The sequence below is a fragment of the Arachis hypogaea genome, chromosome 4 (assembly GCF_003086295.3).
Source record: "Arachis hypogaea cultivar Tifrunner chromosome 4, arahy.Tifrunner.gnm2.J5K5, whole genome shotgun sequence".
Taxonomy (NCBI): domain Eukaryota; kingdom Viridiplantae; phylum Streptophyta; class Magnoliopsida; order Fabales; family Fabaceae; genus Arachis; species Arachis hypogaea.
In genome coordinates, this window is record NC_092039.1 from 12,896,357 (window position 1) to 12,914,088 (window position 17,732).

The 17,732-nt window shown below is 31.5% G+C and overlaps 2 protein-coding genes and 1 long non-coding RNA gene across 7 annotated transcripts; 1 reads left to right on the forward strand and 2 right to left on the reverse strand.

Annotated features, from left to right (window-relative positions):
• Positions 1-1,469: 1,469 nt before the first annotated feature.
• Positions 1,470-3,314, reverse strand: LOC114927551 (uncharacterized). The gene is made up of 4 exons (XM_029297568.1): positions 2,754-3,314; positions 2,289-2,519; positions 2,115-2,189; positions 1,470-1,688 (listed from the first exon to the last, which is right to left on the reverse strand). Exons 1-4 carry the CDS (start codon positions 3,312-3,314, stop codon positions 1,470-1,472), a joined length of 1,086 nt encoding a protein of 361 aa, XP_029153401.1.
• A 3,038-nt stretch (positions 3,315-6,352) lies between these two features.
• LOC112796319 (uncharacterized) lies at positions 6,353-10,141 on the forward strand. Of its 4 annotated transcripts, none has more exons than XR_011880953.1 (9): positions 6,353-6,667; positions 6,838-6,948; positions 7,288-7,443; positions 7,551-7,773; positions 7,887-7,938; positions 8,261-8,411; positions 8,576-8,608; positions 8,854-9,628; positions 9,765-10,141. It is a non-coding gene; the product is annotated as an uncharacterized lncRNA (long non-coding RNA). The 4 variants fall into 4 exon arrangements; XR_011880954.1 differs by having other exon boundaries at positions 8,874-9,628; XR_011880955.1 differs by having other exon boundaries at positions 7,892-7,938.
• A 4,103-nt stretch (positions 10,142-14,244) lies between these two features.
• On the reverse strand, positions 14,245-16,940 carry LOC112796320 (GDSL esterase/lipase At4g16230). Of its 2 annotated transcripts, XM_025838702.3 has the most exons (5): positions 16,566-16,936; positions 16,332-16,459; positions 15,846-16,091; positions 15,261-15,516; positions 14,245-14,573 (listed from the first exon to the last, which is right to left on the reverse strand). In XM_025838702.3, the coding sequence occupies exons 1-5, from the start codon at positions 16,828-16,830 to the stop codon at positions 14,344-14,346; spliced, it is 1,125 nt and encodes a 374-aa protein (XP_025694487.1). In that variant the 5' UTR covers positions 16,831-16,936; the 3' UTR covers positions 14,245-14,343. The 2 variants fall into 2 exon arrangements, with proteins under 2 accessions (XP_025694487.1, XP_072090757.1); XM_072234656.1 differs by lacking the exon at positions 15,846-16,091 and having other exon boundaries at positions 16,566-16,940.
• Positions 16,941-17,732: the final 792 nt, after the last annotated feature.

Consider the following 17,732-nt stretch of genomic DNA (forward strand, 5'->3'; position numbering starts at 1 on the left):
CTTATCGATGTACTGAAGTATACCGTCTACGGATTAATCGTACAGATACATTACGACCCAACCAAGATTACCATAGGTGGTATTGCGACAGAACAAGGAGGTTTTTGTCTGCCCCTGCAGCATTGCATGATTCGCGGGTTGACGACATTCCCGTAGGTGCCCGACAGAGTATAGAAGAGCCCCCGTCGTTAGGTTAACCCCGGTTCCACAAGACCTTCGGCGTCGCTGTCCGCGTGAAGGCAGAGGTTGTGGTCATGCTGAAGTTAGGGACGATAAGCCAGAGTTACCGGAACAGGACCCACCATACGTTAGGGAAGAGATGGGAAACCAAGCTCCACTGCAGGCTGCTCAATTTCCCGGAAACTACTACTACCCTCAACCTTTTGTGGCAGGGGACCCCCGCATCCATCTTCCATGCAGAAATTTATGCTATATTAGAGTAACTACGAAGTTGGTGGTTCATCCCAAGGGGGTATGCAGGATTTGATTGATTCTATGGATAGAGTTGGGTGGACAAATTTCTCTTCGTTATTCGACGGGTTGGACCATTTCATCCCTCAGCAATCATCCAATGCTGCGATGATAAGAAAACATCATTGAAACATACTGATCAGATTTAATCTGCATTTTCTGATATGCAAACGAGTTGGCTACCGCAACCGGCATCCTTTAAATCAGCTTCGTGATTTCCTTTTTTTTCACCATTCCGATATTCATGAGAATCAAATTCTTCAGCTCTTGCAACGATGTATGTGGCAAAATCATTATCCAAAGTGGATCGTCATAAACAAACGTAATACCTTCTGCCGTATGCAGTGGCGGAACCAGAAATTTCATAAGAGGGGGTCAATTAAATATAAAATAAATTAAAATGTGATATAACAAAAAATTAACAAAATATGAATTATAGCATATATATCAGAGGAATAATTATATTATATAAAAGTCAATATTCAACTACATATTTTAAGATTTTGGTATTTTTAAACTTGCTCGACGATGCTTCATGGAACTAAAATCATCAATTATCATATCTGAAGTGAATTTTGAAGCAATCTCCTTTTTAATATATACAATCATATAATCTGCAAAAAATTCATCTTCCATCTTGTTTCGAAGCCTTGTTTTAATAATCTTCATAGTTGAAAAAGTTCGTTCAGTTGTTGTTGTTGTCACAGGAAGAGTCAAAACAAGACGAATTAATCTATCAATTAAAGGATATATATTTGATTTTCCTGTCTCTGTCAATTTTTGACACAATTTAGCAATAGTAGACAAATTCTGAAAATCTGGGACTTTAACCACATCAAGTTCAAAATGTTGTAACTCATAATCCAATTGAATCTTCTCTTGCTTAGAAAATCTAAAGAATAGAAATTTTTTGCAAGATTGCATATGTTGCAAATACTGAATAACTTGTAAGCATCTTTAGGATCCAAAGATGTACTCAATATGAGAAGCTTGGTTGCTTACTCACTAAATCTATTATTTAGCTCTTTCAATTGAAAATCTAGCACGCTAGTAAAAATGTCAATACGGTAGTGGTGTTCAACAATGACAACATCCTTTTTACGACAAGACCGAATTATGTCACTAAAAGAAGCATCCATATCAGGTATCTGAATAGCATGATCATTGCAGAAAGAATTAACTTTGTTCAAAAGTGCTCCCCAACTACCATCTCTTAACTGTTGAATCAATGACTTTGTACTAGAAACCATATGTATAGCATTCAAAATGTCTTGAGATTTTTGTTGCAATGCTTGACAAAGTTTATAAGTGATTTTCATGATTTCTTTCATCATATGCAAAATAAAAACAAAATCAAATGATAATAAAGATTTAAGAGTATAAGTAGCATCACTATGTTGAGAATATGTAGATCCATTAGTAGCCAAATCTTCCAGAACTGAAGTTGTTGCTCCAAACATACGTAAAAGGCTACAAATTGAGTTGAAGTGAGAACTCCACCTGGTATCTCCTGATCTTTTTAATGTGCCAATTTGATTAGCTCCCTTTCATGTTTTAATTTGATTAGTTGCAACTAAGTGAAAAATTTTAGTTGCATAAGAAAATCGCAATTCATCATTTTGTTTGCAAGAAGAGCACACAACATTGGTAATATTACTCAAACTTTGGAAAAAAGTATGAACATTAATAACTTCTTTAGCCGCAGCAACAAGAGCTACCTGTAATTGATGAGCAAAGCAATGAACATAATATGCATAAGGATATTCTTGAATAATTAAAGCTTGTAACCTTTTTCACTCTCCACGCATATTACTAACCCCGTCATACCCTTGATCTCGAACATTTTGAATGTTGAGATTGTGATGAGATAATGCAGAACAAATCTCCTGTTTAAGAGTAGCAGAAGTAGTATCTTTGACATGAACATCTATTAGCCTTTCTTTGACAAATCCATACTTATCAACAAATCTAACAACAAGTGCTATTTGTTCTCTTTTAGATTTATCTCTAACTTCATCAACAATCAAACAAAACTTTGCATTACCAATCTTATTGTGAATTTTATTTTACACCTTTCTAGCAAAAACATGTAGAATTTTCTTTTGAATAAAAGGTGATGTGCATATTGCATTTTGAGGAGCATTCTCCAAGACAACTGCATCCACTTCTTTATTGTAAGAAGCTAATAATTTTAACATTTCAAGAAAATTTCCTCGATTCTGAGACTCATGACTCTTGTCATGTCCCCTAAAAGTTTAAACTTAAAACGTTAACCATCTGACAGTATCAATAGAGGCTTTAAGGCGCAATCTATTGCTTAAAACTTGTTGTGAGTTTTGCTTAGCCAATACTTTGTCAATGTGACATAATTGATTAAGCAAATCTTTACAAGACTTAACAGTAATATTATGAGGAGAATTAAGAGATTTATCCACATGAGATAAAAATGCACAATCCTTTCCATTATTCACTTTTTTCCAATTGCGAAATCCTCCTGATGTGAATGGACTTGATTTTCTAGAAAAAAAATAACATGAAAGGCAAAATACAGCATCAACTTCCGGCGAATATTCTAGCCAAGAAAAACTCTTAAACCAATGAGCTTTGAAACGACGAGGATGACTTTTAAGACCAGAAAGAGGGTACTCATCCATAATAAATTGATATGGTCCAAACTTTATATATGCTCTACGAATTTCATCTTGTTGACTGATAGGATAATTCCAAATTTGCATATGCTTTCCGGGATCACGTATCAATATATCAATATTAACTTGATCTATTTCAATCCTTATTATTTTAGAAGCAGGTGGTTGAATATCTTGCTCAACAAGTTGTGTCATAGGTTGTTCGATAATATTTTGAACAATACTCAAAGAATCTGAAACTGAATTTTGTTCATCATATATTTTCTCTTTTATGTTGAAAAATGAGTGAATTGTTTCCATCTTTGACATTTTTAACTTAACTTGAATTATCTAGCAAAAAAAAAACAACAAAAATAATTGCATATATGTTATTTTTTTAAAAAAAATATTAAACCTATTGAACAATAACAAATAATTTTAGAAACACAAATGTACAATAACAAGAAATAAAGTTATTAATTTATCTTATTATTTTTTGTTCTAAGTCTCACCCAAAAATAACTCTATTGAGTTTTGCTGTCACTTCAATCTTTGAACACTGTCCATTATAAAAAAAATAAATTAATTATTTTAAATAAATAATGTAAATAATACTTGATATTGTTATTAACTTAAAAAAATTGAGATATACCTCTTTGAGTCTTTGTTGTGTATTCAATGATTAATATTTCGCTGTACACTTCAAATCTTCAAATGGTTTTTTTTTAATATATCTTATCAGTTTTGGTATTGAGAGAAAATTGGAATGGGAAGACCAAAAAAGTCTACTCAAATCTATAATGAGAGCCAGTAAAAGAGAGAGAAGTGTGCGCTGACACGCTCATGTTGTGAGCCTCTCATGCTTTGAAGAGAAAAGTTTGAAAAATGTACTAGTACTACTTTAATTAATAATATAGGTTATTACCTATTGGACTAGTATAATAAAACTATTTTCATTAATTATTAGAATAGGTTACCAATAAACAATAGCCCAAATACCCAATACATATTACAAATTTTAGTTACTTTAATTTATAAGATTCTGCCACTTATATTTTATTTTAACATCATATATAAAAAATACTTAATATTATTAATTATTACTATTTACTAATTTTTTTAAAAATTTTTGGGGGGACCATGGCCATCTTAGGCCCCCGTCAATTCACCTCTGACCGTATGAGAAATTTTTCTATTAGGATATAGGATTACATATATATTTTCGGAAGTCATACACACAACAAAACAAAACCAACACCCACAATATCTTAGAGAGAAGGTAGAAAGAAATTTCGAGGTTGGAAGAGAGTGCAGGAGAATGGCTCCTTCCATAAATGGTGCACAAGCGTTTATATAGGCAAATTAGGATTGAACTTCGCAGGCGATACACCTGAAGTGCACCATTTAGCGTGTAATACCATTGACTTGGACTCCAATTTGTGGATGCCCTACTGGAGTTGATCATTTTACTGGTGTCAGCCTTAAAATGGCTTCCCCACCTATTTCATGGGCATCGAGTCAGAAATGTCTCCTATTCCTATCAGTCCCATTTCGTGGCCGCCAAACCTAAATTGGAGTGTAAATCCAATTCGCATGCGTCTCCTGAAGTAGTCGTGCGCATTTTCGGAACCATTTCTCTTCATGCGTATTTTGAAAAATAATATATTTGTGATATTTATTTATATAAAAAAGTCTAAAAATTTAAATTTTAAAATGGTAATTATTAGAGGAACAATGTTAAGTGACTTATAAAGATAAGTTTAACATATACCCATTTTTCTTTTATTTGTTTTTTTTTCTTTCTTATACTTTATTTCTCTTTCAAAAATATGGTGGCAATGCAAATATATACTTGTATGTTTATATGTGCCTCTTGATGGTCTCCTTGGGCTATTTTCTTTTCTTTTTTTCTCCCTCACTCTGTTGGCTTTTTCCTTCTAATGCACTGCCTTCTATTGGAGCAATCATTTTTCTCAACTTATTTTTTTATTATTAGAAAAAAATAATAATAAAAAAGGAACACAAAAGGTACAAGATGCAAACTGACGAGTTAGCTGACCTATGATTTAATTTTCTCATTAACAAATTATGCAACAAATCATAACAAATAGTTACATATAGAAATATTAAGTAATAACTAATATTTTTAACATATTTAAGTTAATATTAATTAATTATTTTTTTTCTACTAAAAATATTATCCCTCTAGTATTCTCCTATTTCATATCGGGGTAATTATATTTACTACAAAAAATTTGAAAAATTAGTTAATTATGACGAGTTTTTTTGTATATATGGTAATTTAACCGTCATTATATTAAGAATGACATTTTTTTAAAAACGAATGTAAACAGTGTAGTTTTGACAAATTAATTTGTGAATTAAAAATGTATAAAGATAGAAGAATACATGTATAGTAAAGAAATAAAGAAGAATAATAATGCTGGATAACAATTTATGGTGTATAAAAATGTGACAAAATAAAGCCAGATATAAAATAAGGTAAAGAGAAACAAAATAGAAGAGAAAAGATAAAAAAGAAAAAATGAGCAGAAATTATTTTAGATATAGAAAAGAAATTAGTATTTTTGTTGAATATTGATGTTTGGGATACTTTATAGAAATGTGGATGTGTCAGAAATGCTACCACAACATACATCTTATGTATGTGTTATTTTTTCAAAAATTCAAGAAAACTTTATCAAAAATTTTCAACAGAGATTCATCACGTGTTATCTTCTGGTGCAAGACGCACCTCGCGTGTAAATTTAGCAAAGATTTCGTGCAGATTTTCGAGATAACTTTATCAGAAATTTTCAGCAAAGATTGCCACATAGCATCTCTAGGACAACACGTAGGGTGCATGTTATCTTTAGCAAAGATGCGTTGTAGATTCCGAAGTGCCTTGATCAGTGCCTCCAAGCATAGAAACGTCACATGTCGTCACCCCAACACATTACTAGAAAACTAATTATTATAGACGGATATTTCCAACGGATTTTATCCCACGGAAATACAGACGGAATTTTAGAGGGATTTTTTTGTCAGAAAACAAAAAAATGAATTAGCATAAATTACAGACAAAAAACAGAATCCGTCGATAATTTTGTTGGTAAAATTAATTTTTTTATGGAAAATGATTATAGACGGAAAATTCATCTATAATTAAATAGACAAAACACTATATTTTATTAAATTATTACAGACGAAAAATCCGTCTGTAATTTAAACTTTTTCATCGAAAATATTAGAATAAGGAGTTAGGTTCTTGAAACTACCAATAGTTCATTTCACTTTTTCACGTTTTCTTTGGATTACTCCCTGCCTTCTCTCTCCGTTGAAGATGTGACGTCCTCCGCTGTCGCCGCCGCCGCCGCCGCCGCGGCTCGCGTCGCACGAGCTCCCTCCATCGCCCTCATCGCGTTTGCTCCCTTCGTTGCCATCGTCGTACGAGCTCTCTCCGCCGTGCTCTTGTCTTACGAGCTCCTTTCGCGCTCCTTGCTCTCGTCGCTGCTTTTTCTCTCCTCGCCGGAGGTTTGTCATCATCTCTTCTCGTCGCCGTAGTTCAGGTAGGCCTCCGCCTCCTTCTCGTCCATATCCCTAATTCTTTCCATTGTGATTCTATTCTGATTTCATTATCCCTAGCCCCAGCCCTGTACCTTCCCTGTCACGATTATGAATCTAGGTTTTCATTCTTTTTTTTATTATTCATTGTTTTTATTCTCATGCATTTCTTCAGGAGAAGGTTACGAACCTGTACAAATCCAGAGGAAGAAGAGGATCCTAAAGCAGAGGTTGAAGGTTCCACCAGCTTTGAACCAGTTCACCAAGACCTTTGACAAGAACCTAGGTGCATAAATAATTATCTCCATTTTGTTTCATTTGCCTTGTTTTATGTTTGTGTAATGCTTCAAGTGTAGTAATATTTTCCTCTTATTTATTTAGAAATTTTTTTATGTTAATCATAGCTTTTATTGGATACCTTGCTATTTAAAAAATTGTTATTTCATGAATTGGACAAGGCCTTGTAATTATTCTAACTTACTGCTTTGCATAATTATTGTGTCTTATCTGTTTACATCTTAAAACATTAGATTTTGTGAGCATGATTACTTTTACTTAATTCACTATCAATTCTTCTATTCCTTCTAAGAGAACTGAATTGAGATATTGCATTATGTTGTTGTAGGCAGGAGGTCTTGTTTTTAGATAGAGATTGCCTTCAGTGAGGCTATCATTGAAGAAAGAGAGCAAGGCATTCAAGAAATTCAGCAGCAAATTGGTGAAGTAAATGAAAATTTTAAAGATCTTGTTGTGCTTGTGCATGAACAGGGAGCTTTGATTGGTAACTTTCACTTCTATTCTAATTGAGTACATCTCTGTCTTAATCCCAAGTTTTTTATTTCCAGAACTTCTTATCTAATTTGATGCCAAGAATTTATATTTTTTTAGATGATATTGGGTCCAACATTGAGCAGTCTCATGCAACAACTGCACAAGCAAGATCGCAACTTGCTAAAGCTTCAAAGACTCAAAGATCAAATTCTTCTTTGGTAATATACATTGTGTAATATTTGCTTTAAGATTTCACTTCTCACGTGTTGTTTTAGATGTTGGGTGTGGGAGCCGTGCTTCCTCCTCCTTCTTCTTCTTCTGAGCTCAACCCTGCAATTCGGTAAGCTATTGACCAAACTATATCTTATCTGACTCTCTTTCACGGCTTTAGACTTGTTGGACCTTTCTTAAACATAGGTTTCTTTGTTGTTTCATGTTTGCTTATGTTGATAGGTCAGAGGTTTCATTTTCTGTTGGGTCTTGCCTCCTTCCTCATCCAGACAAGGTACTAAGAGTAATAAATTCTGATTATTTAGCATATAGCTCGGTATTCTATTTGCTCTTCCAACTCCTTTGCTATCTCACTCTTTCACCATATAGCTCGGTATTCTATTTGCTGCTTCATTCATTATTCAGATCATTTCTTTTCCTTATTTAACTCTGTTTATTCAGCTTTTCATTTTTCGCTGTTTGAATCTACTTGCTTTATGGATTGAGATATATAAATTAACTCTTTTTTTATATTGCTTATTGTAAAGTTTTCTTCTGTTGCAGCAGATTCCATTCATTTATATTAACTACTAAAAGGTCTATACATGGTTTTTTAGATCTTTGGGCTTGAGATTGCAGCTTATTCTTCAATGATTGACTGGGATATTTGTGCTTATCTATGGTTTTGTTGAGAGAAAGTAGTTTTCTGCTGACATCTCCTCCAAGTTGGGAAGTAGTTTCTCTATTATTCCCTTTGTCATTGTGGTGGTAAGCATTTTGTCTTGTCTTTCTCTTATCTTAGTACATGGCTACTATACTGCTATAACATATTACTTTATTACGTGTTCGAAAATTGGAATATATTTCATTTCTTTTGTTTTCAGTCTGTGTGCACCATTCTAACTATGATTACTACCTTATCTGTTGCACAGCTTTTCTTTTTTCACATCCTCCTTGTTGAAAAGGTAACTTGGCAGTTGCTTGCTACATCATTAATCTGGTTCAATGTGTTATTTCATTTGTAAAACATTAGGCATTAAGAGGAAAAAAGAAAGCAAAAAGAAAATGATGGAAGCCAATTGAAAAATATTTTGATATTTGTGTACCATTTTCTGAATCCTCTACAAGTTCATCTTTCTAGTAATTCTTATTAAATGTACATTTTTTGTGCCAAATGTTATGGTTATTACTGAGTTACTTATGGAAACAGCACTTATGATTACATCATAGCTCTGACGGAGCAAGAGCAGGAGCAGCAAGGAGTTGGTGGTCAACAAAGTCCTCAAATGTCAACTGTTAGCTCACTTATTGGATTCAGCAGTGCGAGCTTCTTCACTATGTTCCAGTGTGGTTCGTGGTGCACACCACCACACCTGTTCGATGAAGATCGGGTAACATTTTTTTTAATTCACAAAGAAGCTTACTTTACAAAATGGTGGAAAGTACTCTGCAGAATTGACAAAGAATTGATTTCTGATATATCCTTCCAGTGGTCCTCTACTTTTAAAGAGGGTGTTTCTTTTCCTTTTTTTTCAGATATCAAAATAGGCACAATCTACTTGCCTTCAGTGTCTACTGCATATCTTTCTTAATTCTACTTAATATTCTTTTTAAGTTGGCTATTGGCTTCTTGGCATACTCTCATCTCAAGTCAATATTAACATTTGGCTCATTTTGATAATGTCTTGCTGTGTGATTGCATTATCGGGCTTCCTGTATGAGTGAGCTTTTCTGCTGATGTGCTAACTTTTATTTTTCTCTCCTAGTTCCCATCTTGTATAGTTTTTGATTAGGGTAATGATGAAAGAGACCTTCAGTTCCATCTTTGTAAATAAAAAACAGCACTACCAGACACCTGGTACCTCTCTTCTCTTGATTTACCTTTCTTTTATGCATTTTACACCTCTTAACATCTTTGCCCTTTTTTCAATGGTGGTTCCACCAATGACATGGCGTTGATCTTGGAACCTGCAATTCGGAAAATGGTGAGTATTTAATCTATTATATGTTTCTAGCTGAAGTGAGTTGTTTGTTTGTGTATTTCCATATTGAGAAACTTAAACTTGAGCTTTTGGAAGGAAAAGAAAGTGTTATTAATTGTTCTTTTTTCTCTAAAACTAGTTACAAGAGATGGTCCCTCCTTGAAGGTCCAGCTGTGTGTTCTGAAGGGTGATTTTGAAAGTGAGGATTGGACTGTTGACGAATTCAATAGCAACATAGAAAGTCCAAGAGAAAGAAAAGGATCATTACTCATGGGAAACACGGCTATTATTTTCAAGAATGTTAGCTGCTGCAAAGGCAGCTCAGGAGTCGATTCACAATGGCGCTCTTCTATCAGAAGAATACATTAAAGTTTATGTTTTGAATACATGATAAATTTAGTATGGTTGAACAATACATTGAGTTAGGTTTTGAATTATAGTTGATGTATCAATACACTTTGTTGATGTATGGTTGTTACTTATTATTATAGTTAATGTATCAATACATTTTGTTTATATTTTTAATTATATTAACTTGTTTGTTTATAGTACTTTTCTTTTAGTTTGATAATACGATGAACTTGATTATTTTTTGAAATATTATAAATATTCGAATACAAAATAGATAAAAAAATTGTATTTATTAAATTTATATTTATTTTGTATGAAAACAGGTTTATTTTTGTAATAGAAAAATCTAAAAAAAATTATTTTACCTTACCGACAGATTTACAGACGGATTTTCTGTCTGTAATTAGAGTGTAAGATGGTTTTCCAAGATTCAAATTACAGACGAAAAATCTGTCGAAAAATATTACAGACGGAAAATCCGTTGAAAAGTTCATTGTCTTCGGGAAATGGATGAAGAATTTACAGAGGAAAAATCCGTCAGTAACTGGTAAAAATCCGTCGATAATTTTCTGACGAAAAAAATTTGTTGGTAAATAATTTTCGACGGGGCTTTTACAGAGGGACAAAATCCGTCGGTAACCAAAAATCCGTCTGTAATAAAGACTAAATCTGTCTGTATTAATCTATTTTCTAATTGTGACAGCATGCAAAGTGCGTGTTGACCAATCTTAGTCAGTGTCTCCATGCAGGAGACAAGGGTTGCTCTACGAAGAGAAATCATTAATGGCAACATTTGCTTCATGGTTTGCTCCAGGTGTATAAAAGGGAGGTTGGGAACTTCATTTTCATTTCATTTCATTCACGGTTTGCTAGTTGAGAGTCTGCTTAGTGTTACCATTGTGTACAGATGTAGGTTTTGTGATGTAGTTGAGAGTGAGTAAATTAATTTTAGTTAAGAGTGAGATTAGTACATCTAAAATTATATGTAATTATACGTATACAGAAGATCATATTAATTATTTAGGATATCCTAACGTAATAAATTTATTATTTTCAATTAGTTTGTTAATCTTTATTTGGTTAATATTAATTTAGTAGTTCGTAACTATTTATTTAGTTAATATTAGTTTAGTTGTACTGTTATTTCTGTTAATATGAATAAATAATATAATTAATATTAATTTTTTATTTTTCAAAGATAATATTATTCTGTTTTTTATTTTTCTGTTATTAGTATGTATACCTTTTGATAATATTATTCTTTTTTATTTTTTATTATAATATAATATTTTATATTTCTGTTAATTATTAAATTAATAAATTAAAAAATAATACCGGGGTCGTATTTTTATTTGGACTTGTGAATCAGGTATCTTCTGAACCATTGTCGAGAACCACAACGGCAAAGTTTGGTAAGATTCTTCCCATTCACCGAAAATTTTAGCTATTAACTTCTGTTTTGCCAACCAAACATTTCGGTAATTAATAGTGTAGTTGAATCTTGCTTGGACTTCCGCAATTATAGATTTCACCCTTATGGATGGTTCGGATTCAAACCAATGGCTTCATAGCCTTAGCAATCGTGTCTGAGTCCAACTTGGAGTAATCTTGTGAAATCGTTCCCATGAAATACGTGTGCCTCCCGTTGTATCTGCGAATCTTTCAACAAGCTTACTTCTGTATCAAGCTGGCTCGGATAAGCCAATCGCACTCACGTCCATAGTTTTGCATTTTGCATATAACATCTGTGACTCGGATTCATAAACAACTTAGTCGACTCTTCTAAAGATAGTGTAACTCCGAATTGTCGCGATGGCTGATTTTTTGGAACTGTATTCCATTCCAATCCTGAACTCTCCATCATCAAGATCAGCAACACCTATAAAAAAATTTTACCCGTCGATCCGTCAAAACAAAATTAAGGAAACATACTACCCACTCCTCATGTACCTATGTTCGCATATTTGGGGAACTTCAGTGCATGCATGACGTCAAGATCCAAACTACGTATAAAAGGTAAAGCATCCATCAATTGACCGACTGCGGGTGAACCCACTAAAGTTTCCACGACTGCCTCACCTCCCCATCGCCGTCTTCGTCCTCGTCACTGGTTTTGTACGTAGCTTCGAGCTCCTTTGTCACTATCATTATTCATTCCGTTATACGCTTTAACTTCGTCATTTTGCACATCTAGATCATGTCGAATCTCATACGCATCTATATATATGTTCAAACTCAACATACAACTCAATCCTTGAGTGTTGCACCTGAGTTTGCTAGTGAATATGAAACATCTACTGAATACTTGTTTTGTCAATGATCGGCATAATCTCAAATTGTATTAGGCCACCAAATACGACAACCGAACTCCTGTAAAAAAATGTTGCTCACCCTCTTTAAAAGATCCTCCATCACACCAATAATACAATAAAATACTTCTCTTGCAATGAAGTAAAATGGTAACGAGTTTCGGTTTTTCGCAATACCATCCAACTAGCATTTGGCAAGTGTACAACACGTAAGGTGCGTGTTGCTTGCATGCCTGACACGTGTCCAACATGCATGGTGCGCGTTGCTTGGATGGTCGCCACATGGACAACACGCATAGTGCATGTTGTTTCTGATTAGGACACGTGTCCATCACGCTGCATGCGTGCTGATGAGTTAGCACGTAATTTACGTGTTGTATCTACTATATCTGCAACATCCACCCACTTGTATATACACCAAAAATTCCTTTTCCAAGCAAAAACTCACATATTTTTTTCATATTAAAATTTTTTAACCAAAAATAAGTATACATTGATTTTAAATTAAAATTATAAATAACAATAACTAGATACACAACCCCATGAAAACGCGGTTTATGGTAGTTAATTCTCATGGCTGTAGATCACAGCTTTCTTCAGAAAATGGTTTCTCTTATCCTCCCTTAAAGGACGCAACATGCTGGAGTAGTGTTGTGTTGTCTGCGTTTAAAAACAATTATAAATTCACAAATTTCTGCTTCTGCCAACAGCAATAATTTATCGTCAATAATGTTAATGCTCCTTATTAATTAGTTTATGGGAAAAGATGGGAAACTAATTAATTAATTTGTTTAGCCAATAATCAATCAATATTTTTCTTTATTTTAAAACTTTTCTTTTTCACTCTTTATATTTGTTCATTCCCTACTTTATTAACAGATTGTTTATTAAAACCATTATCTTAAGGTGTAAGTTTGAATAAATGGAAGAGACCAAGATTCATGAATGTAAAGCATTATTATTAACTACTCTGGATCGGAGTAATACACTGTCATCAACGTGAGGTTTGGTGGAGAATAATAATGAGTGCTTGCATTTATTCTCATTGCAAACTTATATGTATATTTTGGCCAGTGACCACTTATGAAATCTGTTTGTTCACGGCCTCTTTCACAATAATTAAATTGGTTATGTGATATATATAGTGAAGACTAAAATTATTTTAGTCTTCATTTTTGAACTAAATTTTTTAATATTATTTAAATGTATTTTTTTCAAAAAAAATTATTTTAGCATGTTTTTGTCCATTAACCAAAATTAATTTTTTTTACAAAAATATCAATTCTTTATTATTATTATCTTTTTTTTTTGTTAATTTTAATCTTAAATTACTGCAACTGCCACTACGATCACCATCATTATGATTATTATCATTATCTAAAAGAAGATGATAGAAAAAATTGAGTATTTTTAGAATAAAATAGGACGTTTGGAAAAAAATAATCAATTAATTTTGATTAGGACTATAAAATAGAATAAGAATAAGACGTTTTAAAACTATATTATTAGTACTCAGTTCAAAAATTAAAAATTAAATGAGTATTTTACCCAATATATATCATAACAACAAATTAGTATGTGGGGTTTAAGTTTAATTTGTAGGATTAATTTTAAGTTGAGTAAAGTATTATTTTTATTTTTAATGTTTAATTTAGATAATGTGTTAAAGTTGTCAATAACGTTCTAAACATTTTATTTAAATTTATCTCTAACGTTTTAAAATTGTTATAATATTATTTTATCGTCGACTCTGTTAATAATTCTATAATGAAAATACATGCGTAGATGTTATAATCTATTGTAAAAAATTAATCTCATATTACGATTAACAAAAAATAAAAAATTAAATAAATAAAAGAAAAATATATCACACTACCATATTTGATACAATAAAATGTAATTCGGGTTTTGTGTACTATTATTATATATTCTCCATATGGATCAATAACAAAATGTATATGTAAACTGTAAAGTATCCTCCAAATTAAAATTTGACCAATGAAACACGCGGATACAAAACTAGGATTAAGGGAATAAATTAATTAATTAAATTAAGTATCATGAAGAAGCATGAAAGAGTTGACGAACATTCATTGGATAAATATCATTGTGAGAACCATCTAACAAACGTTTGGCTATAAAAATATTAGCAGCATCAGTTGGATGATAAGGGTCCCAAAACACATACTTTGATCTGTCCATGCATACTCTTGATGATGGACCACATGGGACTAAACCTCCAAATCTCCCAGCGAAGGAACAACAAGATGATGATGGGTTTGCAAAACCTGTATGCATCATCACCACATCATTATTCATTTATCAAAGAATTTAATTTTAATATAATTACAGTACGTAAAAATATCGAAGAATATTGTTAGAGATATTCTGATAGAATTACTTTATAATATTTAGTTTGACTATTATAATTTATATTTTTATACTATTTTAACTAATAACACAATTTAAATTAGCACATTCTAGTATAGTTATATTATGGTAAATATGGTAACTATGATATTTTAAAAAAGTGTTGTTAAAAATTAAAATACCATTTTTTATTATTTAACAATATTTTTTAATTTAAAAATAAAAATATTATTAAAATATAAAAAATATTACTTTAATTTTAACCATACTTGTATGATCATCATAATTATTGAAACATCTTCGAATTAGAAATCACCATTTAAATTTTGTCATAAGTTGTGATTGTCTAAAATATGTTACTAATTATAAAAAAATGTAAAACTTTGTAATCATCTAATTATGAAGTGAACATTTTGTATACACATTCAACTTCATTAACTTTTACACCTATGATTGGAACGATCATAAAATAAAATGTTTAAATTAATAAATTACAATATAAAACAGTTTGATACATCAAATTATTTTCTAACTAATTAGTCAAAAAATTATAATGAATATTGAGAGGTGTTAGTGTAGATTAATTGGCATGCATATATACATACCATATTCCATATAATTGCTGAATATATCTTCCAAGATGGTGTAAACATCTGCATAAACAAACATTGAACCCTTCAAATTTGCACTGAGCTCAGCAACAAGACCCTTCAATTGGGTGTTAAACAATTGAGCTAACTGATTGGGGAATGTGGCACAATTATCTCCAGCATCTATGTTTGTATCCCTTTGATTTGGGATGCACCCAATGGGCCCCACATTCACCACTATGATTTTTCTTGCTCCAAGATTGAATAACCTCTGAAAAAGAAAAAAAAATCTCATTTGTTATTTAAGTTTATATATTTTGAGAAACAATCATATATAAGAATTAATATAATTAATTCCCTTGTACTTAAATTCTGTTTCAAAAACCAAAATATAAAAATGAAAAACAGAGGTAGAGAGCCAAAAACACACTAGAAAAAAATATAAGAATTTTGTGTATTTCCATTTTATCTCTCTATCTTCCAACCTTTATTTTATTTTTTTTTAAAATATTTTATTTTTCTGAGATATTTATCAAAGACAAACTTATGATTAGCAATACTACTATATGGTAGGAATATAATAACATTATTATTCATTACAGTGAGTTGCATTCTGAATTTTGAAATCATGGTGTTGACAAAGACTTGTGGAGTTGTCAACTTCTGCTCAGCAATGGTGACTCCTGGTGTTAGATAGTTATTGATGAAATCGTTTGAACCAATTGTTACTGAGAACAGTCCTCTTCTTAATAGATCAACAGCTGCAGTAACCCCAATGCTTGAAATAATGTCTTGCCTTGTGTTTTCAAAGTTATCTAATTGTGCATCCAAGTTTATTCTTCCACCCTATTATAATTATAATTATAATAATAATACTAATTAAAAAGTGTACCATTTTGTATTTAATTAATTAAGTATATGCATGTAGCAAAATGTCAAAAATATTGATTACTGTTGAGATTAATTCGAGTGTTTTAAATTCGGGTATTTCAGTGATTTAAACCATCAATCTTAATAGTTAAAATCACTGGAACACTCGAATTTCTGAAACACTTGAAACATATCTTTGATTGTTGAAGAACTTACAAAGATTTTTCCAGTGAGATTGAGGATTCCACTTCCACCTGAGGCATAGTTGACACCCTTTAGAATCACTGGTCCAACTGTGGTTGGAGCCAAATAAGGTGGAGTATAACCCATTGCTAGTTCCTCACCTTCTCACATTGAAAAAATAAATAAAGAGCACACATGATAATACTGAAAAAGAAAAGAAAAGAAAAAGTGTAGTATAGTTTAATTTAATTTAATTTATTTACTTACCAATGATATCAACAATGGTTCTTCCATTTGTGAACCTCCCTGTTGGTTTGCCAAAATCAATGCCAAAAGGAACGTAGTTAGCCCTCGTGAGAGTGGGAATGTAGTTATTGTTCCCTACATCAACAAGAGAATCTCCAAACACAAAATTTGCAGTTGATGAATCTTGTGAGGTAGTTGAAACCTTAAACAACATGGCCATAACTATGCAAACTCCAAACACAACAACACTGTCAACAATGAAGATCCTATTCAAATCCATAGCCATTATAGAAACTAAAGATGTAATATAATGTGAATAATAATAATAAGATCACAAAAGAATATGATTGATATATATTGCTATGTGCTAATGATAATGGGTTGGTTGGGTAGACACACACACATATATATAACACTAAAAAGGTGGTGAGAGGATAACAGAGAAAACACCCTTTTTGAGTCAAAGGTATGGGTTCAACAATGAAGTGAACCACCTATATTAATGACCCTTAATATAGATCAACTACCGTGTGTGAGCAAATTTTGTAAATATATATTACCCCAAAGTGCGGCTAAAAAAAATTAAATATGGGGCCAAATCGTGATATTTTAAAATATATTATCGTTTTTGCTTTTTTTTTTAATGTAAAAAATTGTATTAATAACTTCAAGTTGTCTACTCTGGAATGATACAATATAAAAGGGTATTTATAGGTACTAAGAGAATTGTAATAATAAAGACGTAATATTCTATAATAAATATTCAGATATACTAAATAATACTAATTGATCCTAATTGGTCCTAATTATATTCTAACAAATAAAAATAAAACCGGACGTCCAATTTTAATTTTTTAATTTTTACTCTTCTAAAAATAAAAATTAGAAGGCTCGATTTAATTTTAAATTGTTAAATTTTTTGAGATACAAAATTAGAAATTTCGGGTATTTTAAATTTTTTAATTATATAAAAAGTAAAATCGGAGAATTTGATTTCAACCTTAAAGATATTTTAATTTTCTAAAGATAAAAATTAAACATTCTAATTTTAATGTTATAACAATTTTTAATACTTTGATACCAAAACAGATCATCCGTTTTGTAAAGTGACTATATACATTGGTATCGTACATCCTCTCTAAATCACATATATGTATTTTACGAGACATTGTTTGATCATAAAATAAT